The sequence below is a fragment of the Podarcis gaigeae genome (assembly GCF_964106915.1).
Source record: "Podarcis gaigeae genome assembly, chromosome: 7".
NCBI lineage: Eukaryota > Metazoa > Chordata > Lepidosauria > Squamata > Lacertidae > Podarcis > Podarcis gaigeae.
The window spans coordinates 28521626-28536781 of NC_139683.1; the positions used below are offsets into that span (position 1 = coordinate 28521626).

At 37.5% G+C, this 15156-nt stretch overlaps 1 protein-coding gene across 6 annotated transcripts in view; it reads right to left on the bottom strand.

Annotated features, from left to right (window-relative positions):
• Positions 1-15156, bottom strand: part of WWP1 (WW domain containing E3 ubiquitin protein ligase 1) — a 46842-nt gene that overhangs the window by 21689 nt on the left and 9997 nt on the right. For 3 of the 6 annotated variants that reach the window (XM_083747622.1, XM_083747626.1, XM_083747623.1), the window contains exons 2-7: positions 12324-12414; positions 7249-7390; positions 5353-5477; positions 3760-3897; positions 3607-3673; positions 1057-1220 (exon numbers count right to left, since the gene is read on the bottom strand). In XM_083747622.1, coding sequence (XP_083603748.1) covers positions 1057-1220; positions 3607-3673; positions 3760-3897; positions 5353-5477; positions 7249-7390; positions 12324-12393 — 706 coding nt within the window. In that variant the 5' untranslated portion in view covers positions 12394-12414. The remainder of the gene's footprint in view (positions 1-1056; positions 1221-3606; positions 3674-3759; positions 3898-5352; positions 5478-7248; positions 7391-12323; positions 12415-15156) is intronic. The other 3 variants (XM_083747624.1, XM_083747627.1, XM_083747625.1) reach the window with 1 other exon arrangement.

The following is a 15156-nucleotide window of genomic DNA, read 5'->3' on the forward strand; positions in this document are numbered from 1 at the left end:
TTTGATCTGAATGTTTGTGCCAAGCAAGCAGTTTAAGTTTGCCTTTCTTGGTTATTTAAGTCTTAATTTAAATAAACAGGGTAGTATTCAGGAGTGTCTGTTCACTGACAGAAGGGAAGCTTTCAACTGTAAATCTTTTTCCTCCCTGTACATACTGTGCATCCTCTACATCTGTTTCATAAGCTTGAGGGACCCTCCAAAGCAGTTTAGGGGTTTTTTTGGGGGGTGATGCAGGGGGACAATAAAAATTGCCTCCCTGCACATTCCACTGACCAATTTCCTTCTGTCAACTGATAGGCAACACTGGAGATCACAAACAGCCTTGTTTTATAATTTACTCTCTCTTAGAAAGAGATTGCTTATGATTAATAATTTAAAGTAGGTAAAGAAATAAATCAAACATCCTTCTTTCACTTTCAGCACACATTCCACAACAGCTCTTCCTCCCCAAAAGCTGCTTCAAATGGCCAGGAGATTCCTCAGAACAGTATTTGAAGCAGCACGAAGGGGGGAAATGGAACAACACATACATGTAAGTTAGAGGTAGCAGTACAGATCCTTAGCTCCTTTAACCACCATAGTCCACTGATGTCATGATGTTAGGCAACCCAAATTCAAAGGAAAGACTCAGGAGTGCACTCTAAAGTGTGCTGATTTTTTAAATTTATTTTTTTACAGAAAACTGAAAATGAAGGTCCCTGCTGAAAGATGCTCATAGTCAGTGCAACTCCACTGATCTGCAGACACTACAAACCCCACTTTCAGCACAGATTTACTCTGGCTGGGAGCTCATGAGTGGAACCAATTACAAGTGCATGCATTTGATGCAAAATCTGAAAGGTGCCGAATGCAAGTCCTGGCATGCCAAAGAACAGTTGGGAGCACACGATAAGACTAATTATTATTTTTAGTGAAGTTTTTACCTGCACCACATCTGATTTCATACATGAAAATGCTGCCATAGTCCAGACTAGCTGGCACACTACTTCCTATAATTAATACGGAGTTCCCTGAAAAAAGATAATAATCAAGTAGTCGAATAGGCTGTATTCTTACCAACGTCATCAGACTGGCTTGTAAGTGGTTTTGGTGCTGGTGTATTTTTGGGTCTGCTTGCAATATGAGGAGGAGATGGTGTGCTGTCTCCACTGTCTCCATTAACTGCATGTATAGGGAATGAGTTCTGTACTACAGAGCTTGATGGTGTTTGATTGTCTATTCTGTTGGAAACAGCACAGAAATATTGTCAAAATAAGTATTTTTATATTTGTTACACATATTTGTGCTAAACCTACAAAAATTATTAATGGACCCGAATAAAACTTGCAACAATTTAGTTAGGATGAGAACAGTATTCATTTTATAATTCTAGACAACATCAAACATGCCTCTCGGGTGGTCTTCATTTGACCACCTCCCTTCAAGTTCCTCCACAAAACTCACCTTTTCCAGGAAGCATCTGAAAACTATCCCACTCCCAATTTCTTTTTGTAACTAAGCCAAAGCAAAAGTAATGGACATAATCACATATTATTCCATATGTACCCTGTCTTCAACCCTTAAAAGGGTTGTTTCACTATCTCTATTTCTGATAGCAAGCTCTTTACATAAGAGCCTCTCATATCTATTCTTTGCAAAACACCATGTTCATAGATACACTATATAAATAAAAGTATTGTGCAATATGATGCCAGTCAATTCTGTTGCACTGATTGCAAGTGATATTTGGACAGTCATTAAATGGATTCCAGCTCTTCTCCACCCACTCATAGTGACATTATAATTTAGTTAGTTTTCCTAATGTAGATCACTGACTGATACAACTATCAAATGCTATTTGAAAATAAAGTTTTTAACCAACTGGGAATTCAAAGTAGCCTTGTCTGTAATTAACTTCAATTTAACAGCTAACATTATCAATAACAATGCTGGATAATAGCTGATTAGACTCAATGGAGAAAGCTCCAGTATCTGTCATTTTAGTGGCAAATTCAGTCTTGTATTTAACTACTCACCTGGTTGCCATTGGAGACTGGGGATTCCATACAAATAATTGCATAGAATTCCATCTTGGTGAGTGAATTGTTTAGCAGAGGAAAGACAAACCTCTTACTTCCTTGTCAGCACAGAAACCAATCTGTCTATTCATCCTTATCAGCCCACTGCATTTCTGAGCTGGATGCACAGGGGGTGATGTTCCTTACCACAGCTCCAGCACAGAAAAGGGACAGAGTATTTCTAGGCAGCAAAAGTGTTTATGTGCAAGTAGCTCACAGCACAGCAGAATCACCAACTGATCTGCAGCCAGAACAGGTGGCTGCAAGAATCTGATACTTGATTACTTTCCTGCTGGGTGTGCATAAACATACATCCCACAGTAAATCATGCAGAGAAAGCAGGAGTGGGTTGGCTAGCAGAGAGAGAAATGTTTGCCTTCTGTGGTATTACTTTTTTATTTTTTATATATACACACCACTTAATGCCAAGATGAGTGGTTTGAGACAATTAATGAAATGCAACAAAACTGACTAGTTTTTTCAATATTTACAGTTTAGAAACACTGCTTAGACTTTAGTTTAAAAAACCTGGACATCTCAGAGCTGATGGAAGTTGAAATGCTGTGGCTAAGAAGGAACACCACAAAACTAAGTTAGTTATATGAATCCTGAAATATGGATTTCACAACCTATTCTTATCAGAATAATTGACAAAAATATTGGGATAGGATAGACACAGCTGCACAAATATAAGATAGGGGACACCTGGCTTACTAGCAGTACATGTGAAAAGGATCTAGGGGTCTTAGTAGAGTCAACACTGTATGCTGCAGCAAAAAAAGCTTATGCTATTCTAGGCTGCATCAACAGAAGTCTAGTGTCCCGACCAAGGGAAGTAATAGTACCACTCTATTCTGCTATTCTATTCTACTGTGTTCAGCTCTGGGCACCACAATTTAAGAAGGATATTGACAAGCTGGAAAGTGTGCAGAGGAGGACAACAAAATGATCAGGGGTAAGAAACCAAGCCTTGTAGGAAATGGTTGAGGGAGTTTGATATGTTCAGCCTAGATAAGGGGAGACTGAAATAAGATATATGATAGCCATCTTTAAATATCTCAAGGGCTGTAGTGTGGAAGATGAAGCAAGCTTGTTTTCTCTTGCTCCTGAGGCTAGGACCCAAATGAATGGATTCAAGTTACAAGAAAAAAAATTCCGACTAAACATCAGGAAGAACCTTCTGACAGTAAGAGCTGTTCGACAGTGGAACCAACTCCAAATGTGCCCATGGGTCCAAAAAGGTTGGAGTGCCCTTCTCTACAGAGCATATTATTGGATGCATTCAAAATAAGCAGATGAATAAGTTAAATAAAATCTCTTTCTCATAGTAGAATGAGTCAAAGTAAATGCCCATCCCCGAAGTAAATGCATATTCTAAAGCAGATTTATTTTTCAATAATGCACTTCCTCTCTTACTCTTACTGCAAAACATCCCAGCTGAACTCTGAAATGCAACCTGATATTCTGCAATACAAATTCAGTTTTATGACATTTTAGTAAGGTGATTATACTGTTACCATAAATAGTTTTCTTTAAAGAAAACTCTGACCTGGAAGTGGTTCTTGCGGATGTTTCTCTGTTTTCATGTAAAGCATCACCATTTTGCTGGACTTCTACTAAACAATAAGAAACAAAATTAGATATTTTCTTTCTTATACCATGGGATATTAAGGTTAATTTTATTTTCCCCAGTTTAACTTACTGGTTACTAGTGAACTGTGGTTTGTGAGAGATTCTTGTTCAAGCACCAAACCATCAAGCACAATTATTAGTTCTCCTGTTTGCACCAAGCCACTCTTGTTTTCCAGTGAGAGTTTCAACTGTTCTTTGACTCTTTCTACTATAAGAAAAAAATATATTTCAATGAACCAGTCACTAGAAAAAATAATTGCTATATATATATATTTTTAAGTAGGCTTGCATTAATACTTAACTTTTCATTTTAATTCTTTGGAATGATTGATTCAAATATTAAGACTACACTGCTACAGCATGATTTTCTACATTATATAGATGCTTAACAGAATCCATGGCCGGGTACTGTCATATCTAAGCCTTGCCAGCCACAGCAGGAGTTGGACAGTGGCAGGAGCAATTGATCTAAATAATTCTAAAGTTCTTGTGTTTTGTTTTGGTTTTTTTTTTTTTACCTTTTTCAATTTCTCTCTCATTAGTTCCTATAGGAGAGAAACTCACTTCATCAACTCCAAGGCTAACATAGTTTTCTTCCTGTTGTGGGGGTGTGCTAGAGGTATGGGGGGCATCCGTGGACCCTATAGACCCTATAGATCAAATACCCCCCTCAATCCAGCCCAGCATGCCCTCTTGCTCATGGTGCACCAGCCAAGGAGAAATGGCAGGAGTTCACTGTTGAGGTTTCCATAGGCATGAAGAGCGTACGAAGTCAGACTTTCCATTCTACATCACTTGGGACATATTTCCAGGGACTATACAACTGTGCCTTGAATAGTTCATCACAAACTATGCCACACAATTCCTTAACAGTTGTGGATCTATTTGTGCCTACACATAACATATGTAGATATAAGCACCCACCCACCCTGAGGTGTGTGTGTGTGTGTGTGTGTACACTTACAACAAACAAACATATATACCTGCCTAATCAGTTATAGGCTGGATTCAAAAGTTCTACAAACAGAAGGCAACTTGGGTAATTGGGCTTTCCAACCCTTCCTCCACTTCTGCAGTTCTGTGATCCCCCACAAAGTCTCTCCTTGGAGTTTCAGAAACTTTCTGTAAGGTATTGGATGCTTCATGTGGGGTTGTACTCAGTGCTTTTTTTCTTTAAAAATGTTTAGGGGCACTCTCATTTTCCTACTCATATTGAAATACTGCCCCTTAATGAGGCCAAACTTAGACTCACAAAATGTTTAGGGGTATGGGTTCCCCTGCACCCCCCCCCCCAGAAAAAAGCACTGGTTTACTATAAATGGGAAATCTCTGAAAATGTGGTTGGAGACAGCTTGGGGCTCTTGCTCATGCAAGACGCCATCAGCCTAATAAAATGAACCTTCATAGATTTGCTCATTCCAATTTGCTTTATGGGTTATGTTTTATCAATCATAACATTCCTACAGTCACCAGCAAGGTCAGTTTATGTGTGGTGGGAGAAATTATGCAAGATCAAGTAAGCCTTAAGCCTTTATATATAGCTACAATATATGTAACAATTGGAACATCATCTGCAGTTAAACATATATATTACAAAAACCAAGACACATTTTTGTATAAAGATTTTGTTAACTAATGAAATTTAAATAAACTGGAAACTTACATCTTCTATCATGCATTTCCAAAGCTTGTCTAAGATCTACAGTGGCTTTTCCTAACAAAGCATCAGCTTTTAAAGTATGATGGCTCCAAACTTTAAATTCCAAAGTGGTCTGCGGAGTCACATTCCTATAAACAACAAACAAGTTTCAATTCCTTTTTCATCATGGCACACTGCAGTCTATCAGTTTCATCATATTCAACATACAAAACAACAGCTAGACCTAAATAGAGTTTAGACATAAATCTGCATTATGAAGTTGAACAGTTGTGTTTAATAACAGTCAAATTTGTCAATGTTGAATCTCTCCCCCCCCCCGCCCCCGCCGTCGCCCACTGAAAAATGCAAGTAAACTGCTCTGAAGACCTCTCCCCAGTCTAGGCACCCAAGTCTAATTAAGTTTCAGATATATGCAAAAGTCAGGATATTACACAGTACAGCATCTACACATTTTGTTTTGGCACAGCTTGCATCAGGTTGGAATCCCATAGCAGAAAACACAGGTGGCAGAAACATGCAGCATCCCAGCTTCTAGTTATGCTTAGTTTGCACCTAGAGGGAATCATGTGAATAAAATTGCCAGTTTGAAGAGAATATTTAGAAGGGCCAAGTGCTTGTGAAACATTCAAACCACTTATTTCCCAGACCAGAATCCTGAAAGCAAGTCTACTTTTTTACAAGCAAAAGCATGGATAGAAGTCTACTGAGTCCCGTATTTACAGAAAGGAAAGGACAGAAAAAAACCTGAATGAGCCTGCATTTTATCGTGCCTGGGTAACCCAGCCAGGTAGGCAGGGTATAAATAGTAACACTGTAGTAGTAGTATAAATAATAAATTTGTTGTTGCTGTTTAAATAATAAAGTTGTTGTTAAGTGTGTTAAAATACATTAACATAAAAGTAATTACAAAAAACATTTGAAACTCAAATAAAAATGAGTAAAAACAATAAAACAAACAGAAAAGAAATTAGAAACATAATGGGAAGGAAGATAAAGTTGTTCTTTAACAAGTTGTAGATTTTTATGCTTAGGCATTGATGTCATAAATCATCAACTTCATACTGATTTGGGCTACATAGCCTCACCTAATCTTTCCTGAAACCACACATTTTGTTACCTATAGATTATTCTTGGCTCTCTATGTAGCCACTGTGAACTGGAGGAATATAGCCAATGTTCTCTGACCACATCATTCATTGCATAGCTAGTTATTCCATACTGGGTGGGCAGGGGTGCCAAAAAATGGAAGCCCTCCTTATCCATAAGTTCTTTCCCCTGTTAATGTTTCAGTTCTGATACAAACATTGAACATACTTATCAGTGTGAAGGATCTCATATTTTTGTGTGTACACAGATCTTTCAAGAAGAGCAAGAGACTTGGAGCAGTCCCAAACACTACACCTGCTGGTGCTGAATAATATAGTATTTTATATTATTTAACAGTATTTCATATTATAGCACTTAAAGTAAAGCACTTACATTTATTTTTATTAAGAGGTACAGGTAACTTACATCTTACGTGGAGATTATGTTTCTGGCCATTGTGTACAAAAGCAAAATTGAGGAAAACCCATGATATGGCAGCTTGTACTCATGCACTCTCCCTGCAGCTTCACATCCCATCCACCTTCCTCAATCTTTTTCTAGCTGCCCCATGGAAAGGAAGAGAATGGAGGCACAGAGGGGTTGTTGCTGCCCACCGGCCTTCTTTTGGCCTGTCCCACCCACTTTCTATTTAATTAATTATTTCCTGGCCAAGTGTGCCAAGCGAAATAAGCGTAAGATGCAAGTTTCCTCCATAAAAATCTTGTAAAATAATAAATGCATCGCAGCGAATCATTATCCCACAGCAAGGAAGTTGTTCACAATAATAAACATTATGAAGAAAGATCTACTTACACAGTCAACTGTTCATCCCATTTTGGATTTGAGGAACTGTTAGATTTAGACGTTTTCTTAACTTCACTATCAGCTACTAGTTCTGTATAGATGGCAGTTCCACCAAACCAGTTCTTTTTTCTTTTCAGTTTGGCACTAGAAACTAACAAAAACATTGCTTATAACCACTGGAAAACATTTCATATTGTACAATGACAAACATATCTATTAAATAATCAATTGAAAAAACAATATTTGCTTTCTCAGCTTCTGCTGAAAAATGTAGCAGTTCAACTCAATGTGTACTCAATGACAAGTGAAGAGGCATAGCCATACAGCTCAACCCCCAATAGGTCACTGCAACATTACAAATACCACCTCTAAAAAAATATGAAAGAATAACACTAAAAGTATCTGTATCACACTACTCTTCCATTGTTCTTAAACAAATCAAACATCCTCTGGTCTCAGAAAAGGCAGAAGGATAGCAGAACTTTTTTAGGCACCAGGGAAAAAAATCCAGATAGGGATGGTACTAAGTGTGCCTTCCTGGGACAGCATTCCATAAACAGGAAAGGAAGGCCTACCATCTTCTGCACCTCCCTCAGAGGGGACACACAGAGAGAAGGACCTTCAACCTAATGTTCAAGTACCCTATTTCTGGCGTTAAAAAAAAAAATCAAGCAGAACACATTTCATCTTTCATCTTAGGGCAAAAACACTGCCAGGGGCAAGAGGGGATGGTGTGGAATAGCAAAAAGTGCAGATATTTTAAGTGTATGGCTATAGGGGAATACTACTTCTGGCTCTCAGGAGCTTTGGTTTAATATTCAGCATAACTCATTTACAATGTCAGTATATATACCTATGACATGCAGTGCTTTTTTCTTTAAAAAATGTTTAGGCGTACTCTCATTTTGACTCAAGAAAATCACCATTTTATAGTTCAAATCATGGGAAATAAATACAGTAAATGGACAAAAGTACAAAGATTCACAAAATGTTTAGGGGTATGCATACCCCTGTGTATCCTGGCGGAGGGGGGGGGCACTGATGATATGTATACAAATAAACAGGAAAGGGCCACTGTATCCTTCAGAGGCACTGTATAACTTGACATTTTAAAAATTATGGGTCGGTAAACTATTATGAATCCAATACCCACATGGGCCATTTCAGTACTAACATAACAGGGATTAACATGTAGTATTTGATTCCCCCAGACCTATTTTTGAGCATGACACCATCAACTGGGCATCACTGTGGCAAAACTGATCATAAACTTAAATACACTTCTAGACTAAACAATAGATTACGCTGTTCCGTTTCAAAGTAAACTCCAGCTAAGATCTAATTAAGTTATACATTAGATGCTCATGTTCTTAAGGAAATAAAGTTCACCTCCCTCTTGTTTCTCAGTGGCCCTGTATTGCTTCTTTTCTGTCACCACTCTCTATCTGAAGAGTTTGTTACTAGGGAGTGACTGACAAACTATTATTTGTACTTGCCATGCAAACCAGGATTAAAACACAGACTGTGATCCTGGTTTGCAGAGCAAGCACAAATTACAGTTTGCCAGTTTTGATATAAACAAACTTTGGTTTGCCAAAAAACAGGAAGTGACTAAGTATAAGGGAAGGAAGGAATACACACATCCAAGGCTCCTTCTAGGCTTGTTCTCATAGTGCCAAACCATGTTGAATTGTATACTACGTACTGAGCTTTTTTGTTATATTAGGAAAATAGAAAAACTGAATAAAAACCTGAGTTTTGAAATCATATGCCATTTAAGAAAGTCTTTTTAAAAAAAAAACAACTTTTCATTCTTTCCCTAGATGAATTTCTGTGATCTAATTCAATATTTCCTATCCACTCAATACTTCATCCTTTGCCTAAGGTGAGCAGAATATGGAATAAGTGAATGAACAGATGAAAAACACATTAAACTAAAAGAAATACAAACTACCCTATATTTCATATAATTTATTATTCAGGTGACAGAAAAGATAAATGGAGGAAATGGCAATGAATTGAAATAGATAACAAAGTTTGCCAGTCTTCCACACCAGGAAATGTGAAGACCATTGTTATTCACATAAAGCCTTAAGCAAACAATATTCACTCTACAGTGTGCTTAAATTGCTTTGCCTTCTTCAGTCTTGACTGCAACAGTCAAACGAAGTGCAGAAACATAACAGCACTGTTTGTGAAGAACCAATCTACATACAATAATAAAATATACCATGGATGTTATCTAGAGAAGCAAGCTAATAGGTGTTGCGGGCTCATATCTTTCTTAAAAAATGGCTGCATTCATAACATTAGTACTGTGTTGATTTAGCATAGATTAAGAGGCAGGGGCATGCTGTATCTATAGTATATTTATATTCACCCCTGTACTTCGGTAAAGTACCACCCACATGTATAAGACGCCCCCTATTTTCGGGGATTCAAATTTAAGAAAATGTGGGAGATGGCACAGAGTTGTTGAGCTTTTTTGTAGAGGATTGCCCAGAGTTGTTGTGGTTGTTTTTTTTTGGGGGGGGGATTACGTACGGTTGTTGAACTTTGTTTTGGGGGGGGGGGTTGCCAAAAATCCATACGCGTCCCAAAATCTGCCTCACGTCTGTCCCATCGCCGGAACAACCTGCCAATCACCCACCCAATTGCTACAGCGTCAGCCGATCAACACCAGCCATTGACGCAGCAACCAATAACACGCCTAACAGTCGCTGACAGTCACGGCAGCAACCAATCAAACATTCACCCTATGCACTATCCATGTATAAGATGGTCCCCACTTTTTTGCATATTTTTTAAAGAAAGCAAACTAGTCTTATACACAGAAAAGTACGGTATTACAAACTATTAGGAACACACCTCTCGTTTTCCCTTTTTCACAAATGTATAACTTGACACTGCTACTTATATGTATTGTTCATTATCTATTATATTTTAGTATGTATTATATATTTCTTATTATTATGAATTGTATTTATATAGTTTTTAATTTTTGTATTGTGTGGATATTATGGATTTACATTATCTTGTTTATTATGTTGCAAACTGCACTGTAGCATTTTGATGAAGGGTAGTATATACATTTCCTAAATAACAACAGTTTACTGGACAGCAGTAGTTCTAGTCTATTGGCGTTAAATACAGCAGGATTACACTACTGGTGAACCCTGAAAGCAACTATAATCTCAGCCACTGTTCTGTATCAAATTAGATTGCTTTTTAAAATAGAAGATTTCAAATTCAGGGTCATTCAGCAGAAATTGGCAGGGAGGAAGAAGGATTGTTGGACATCTCTAAAACTAGGGGAAAAAATGTAACTAGATTTCCTGCCCATCCATCCATACCTTGTTACATCATTTGTGAACTTCAATGACATGGAGTTAGTTACCAGTCAAAGGCTCAAAGCAGTGAAAGGTATTTGGCCCCAAGCCAACTGGGCCTTTCAGAAGTTGCTGTGTTCTTGGCTTCTCAGGAGACCAAAGAGCTAAATAAATGTAGGCTGACATTGCCAGGTAAAATGACATCTCAGACTGTTACTGTTTCAGAGTTTTAAAGTACTATTGAGGCTTTGCAAGAATTACTTACTGGATTTGAGGCTCGAAAAGATAACTTAAAGCATTTGTGTCTATTGAGATAATATATGTGAAGTTCTCTGATTATTCTAAAATGCTACACAAATGTTTGCCATTTTTCAGCTAAATAAGCTCTCAAAGTAATATACAAAAGTAATACAGAGTTCACTTATTACACTTACATTAATTAAGAGATCTATCTTCCAGTAACCTCAGGTTTAAAGGATGACCACTGAGCCATCCAAACAAGCTATACTTTCCTGGTTTCCCAGGAAGATTGTAAGACTCATGAGATATCTACAGTTTCTTCAGCAGTAACGGGTATAGCTAATAGCCAGCTATTAAACATTGGACTACTGCTGTTTTATGAAATTTTATGATTTCAATATAAACAGACAACAGTGCTGGATGAAAAATTGCTTCACTCCTATACACAAGATGTTTGTGTTTATGGCAGTGGCAATCCACCCCACAATTTACAGACAAGCTCTCTTGCAAGAGGGAAACAGTTGGGATCCATTTTACTGAAAATTCAAAACTAGCATGCTCAGTGGAAAATAGCAGTGTCCGTAAGCCACAACATAAATGGATTCACAAAAAAACAAAGATTGCTCCATCTGCCATTTCTGCAGTGCACACTCATCAAGCTTTTATGGAATCAATTCTGTCCTTTCTAAGGAAGATAATTTTTAATTATTTTAGACCACACAAGTAATTAATATAAAATGACTTTGCATGTTTCTGTTAGGTTTTCCAAATGTATAATAAGTTTGTGATTTATAGTTCTATATGTTCGTTGTAATCAGTGGCTAAACAATCAAATGTATACTAATGGTTAACCCTATTCAATGTGTGCCACTTCCTACGTAGTCAAAATGACACCATCCACAAACAAGAGGGAGGCATCAGCAGACTTGGAAGAACCTGAAGGCTTGCAGAAGTGCAAAAAATATAGGGAGTGGCCCACAAAAACAGGACTGAGCAGGCTCAGTGGACGTGTAATGCTGGTTGATCATTTGGGGGTTTGGATGAGACAGAAAACTAGAAAGGATAGAGAAATGGAATGGCAAGAAATCTGAACGGGAGCACTCCACTGTACTGTTAATTACTACTGTACTAATATCCATAAGTGTAACAAGGAAGTCTGTTTTTAGAACCCAGAAGACCATTAATGGAAAATACCAACATCCTTGTTTAGGATTACAAAACTGAAAATCTGCATGTATACACAACAGAACCATATACAATTTTCTTGACCCACCCCTCTCAGTGGGAGAGGAACAGAGTCACAACGAAAAACTATGGCAATGCACTTCACTGTGCATACACAAATTATACCTTCCATTTAAAGAGACAGAGAAAACTAGAAGGACTGGATCAGCACTGACTGGTCACTTTGAAGCAATTTCTGCTCACCAAAGGTGAATAATGGCAAATTACAAGTCTGTGCTAACAAGACGGCATTTAAAAGATCAGGTTTATGATTTGCAAATTTTTACTTACTAGTTACTTGCATCTGCAGTCTTCCATGATAGTTATTACTGCTTCCAGATCTTGGAGAGGCTGCAGCCATGTCAGAGGCTACAACTTCAGCCTATTAAAAAAGAAAGAAAGAAAGAAATCTTTGACTACATGCACCAGCCACCAGTTTGAATGGCATTGACCACTTTAATATATACTAGACTCTTTTTAAATAAAAAGAAACATTTTACTTTAAATTTAGTCAGTCTTTCAAATCTGTCCAAAAATTTACAAATTGTCAAAAAATGTATCAACTACCTGCCCACATATATCCATGTCACAAATTATTAATACAAATATATACCCTTGTTTTACAGTAAATCTCACCACATTTTCAAGAGTTCCTCCTATATCCCCCATGCCATGCTTCCGAATTTTCCAGGAGCATCTGACAGTCTAATATTGAAAACAGACACAAGAGCCAAACACTTGCACAACCCCACACTACATAAAACTTTCAGGAACAGTTTTCAGCAGGCCTGTAGTGGCCCTTAGATTCTACACATAGTACTTTTGATTCCAGATACTATGTTCGATTCAGGTAAATTTGGTATGTTGAGGACTGCAGAAAACACACATAACAGGATATGAGAAGAATAAGGAACAACTGTACCCCCCAAAAAAAAATAAATTAGTACAAGTATGTGCTAAATGCCACAGAACACCGCAGTGATATAACTGGTATGATTAAACAAATGACCAGTTCACATGCTTATCAGAAGTGATGCTCCAAAATATGGCCAAGTATAAATATCTACATCGGTACATTGTAACATGTATACATTCTGCACAAAGTCTTCCCCATTTCTGAAAGAAAATTTCATGCAGATCATTTATAAATATATCACCACAGACACAAACAGGATTTTGTGAAACTAGCTTTCCCAAACATCTAATTTTTGGTGATAACCATGAGAGCAAATCTTTCTAATAACTGTGTATCAAGAATGATGAGTTTTAGAGAGCCCTATAAAGTTCTACACTGTCTACCACCAAAGATATTTTAAAACAAAACAAAACCTGTGGGGCCAGGCCAGACAAGAAACTGCAGTTACCCCATCCCAACCACTTGCAATTGCAGTTGGTTTATCTAATTATAACCAACCACTTCACAAATCACCCCACCCCTCCATCCAAATTAGCCTTAGGGTTTGTTTGTTTTTAACTAGAATATCTGAGCAATTAACCACAGTTGCTTAACAGACCTATTTCAACTTCACCCTCCCAATATTTTCCAAAATTCACCTGGTGGCTTCCCAAGACTGTTCACTAGCCTGCTCTCTGCCCTTGACCTTCTCCAGTTGCTGGGCCATATTCTATAAAAAGACTATGCTAAATCTATGCTTGACAATCTATCCCAATTAAAAATAGTGAGGATTTACCATCTTTCTATAACCACATGCATCTGTCCCTAAATGAAATTAAAAGCAGAGAAATAGCAATGTTTGGGGCACTTATGTCTAGTTACTAGAATTATAGAGAAAGGCTTTGGGCAATGAAGAGTGGGCAAGGAATGCTTTAAATAAATACAGAACTAAATGTAATTACAAAACACAGAAACTAAGGTAAATAGTATGGTAAGTTAATGATTTAAAGATTATCTAAAATGTATGGGTACCTAAATAATAGAGCAACACAGTGAATCAAGGAAAGATAAACAGTTGGCACTCATAAATGCAAAAGGGGAAGATGTTCAGTTTGATCATGAAAAAGGTATCAAAAGTAATGATGATGATGATGTAGAGTTAGGACTGAGTAGTAAGGTGGACAAGTTTTCTAATGATTCTAAATTGTTAAGGGTTGTTAAAGCAAAGAAGAGATTGCAAAGAGCTCCAAAAATACATCTCCAAACTGACTGAATTGCAAGTTTAACACTTTATGTAACACGTGCATGTTGGAGCAAAAAATCATAATTTCACATACATACTCATGGGGTCTGACAGGTCATGATGAACCAGAAACAAGACCTTATGGTCACAGTAGACAGTTTGATGAAGAGGTAGACGCAGTGTGCAGAAGCAGTGAAAAGGTCAAATTCCATGCTAGGTGTCATTAGGAAAGGAATTCAAAATAAAACTGCTGATATCATAATGCAGTTATACAAATCTATGGTGCAACTGCATCTGTAATACTGTATACAGTTTTGTATACCTAAAAAGAATATTGTAGAGATGAGGAAAGAAAAGCACCAACCAAAATGATCAAGGGAGTGGAACGACTACCCTATGAAGAAAGGTTGAAGCATTTGGGACTTTTTATTTTTGAAAAAGGTAAGAGGTGACATGATAGAAGTTCATTAAGTTATGCATGGCATGGAGAAATTGAAAAGAAATTAGTTTTTTCTCCCTCACTCATAATGTGTGAATTCTCACTAGAATTTGTGAACATCCAATGAAGCTCAATGTTGGAAGATACAGAACAGATAAAGGGAATTACTTATTCACGTAGAGCACAGTTAAACTATGGAACTCACTCCCACAGGAGGCAGTGATGGTTTTAAAAGACAAGTTCATGGAGGAGAGGACTATCAGTGGTTACTAGCCATGATGGTGATAGTCTGACTCCACAATTGGAAGCAGTAATGTTTCTGAAAGAGAGCAGGTTGCTGTAATAGATGGGCCAGTAAGTTCTTATGTTCTTGGTTGTCAGATGAACCCCTGGGATAGCTCGGTCAGTAGAGCATGAGCCTCTTAATCTCAGGGTTGTGGGTTCGAGCTCCATGTTGGGTGAAAGATTCCTACTTGCTTTAAATGATTTACATTTAAATGCATCTTAAAATGATTTACACAACTTTTTATTTTGTCTAGAATGTCAT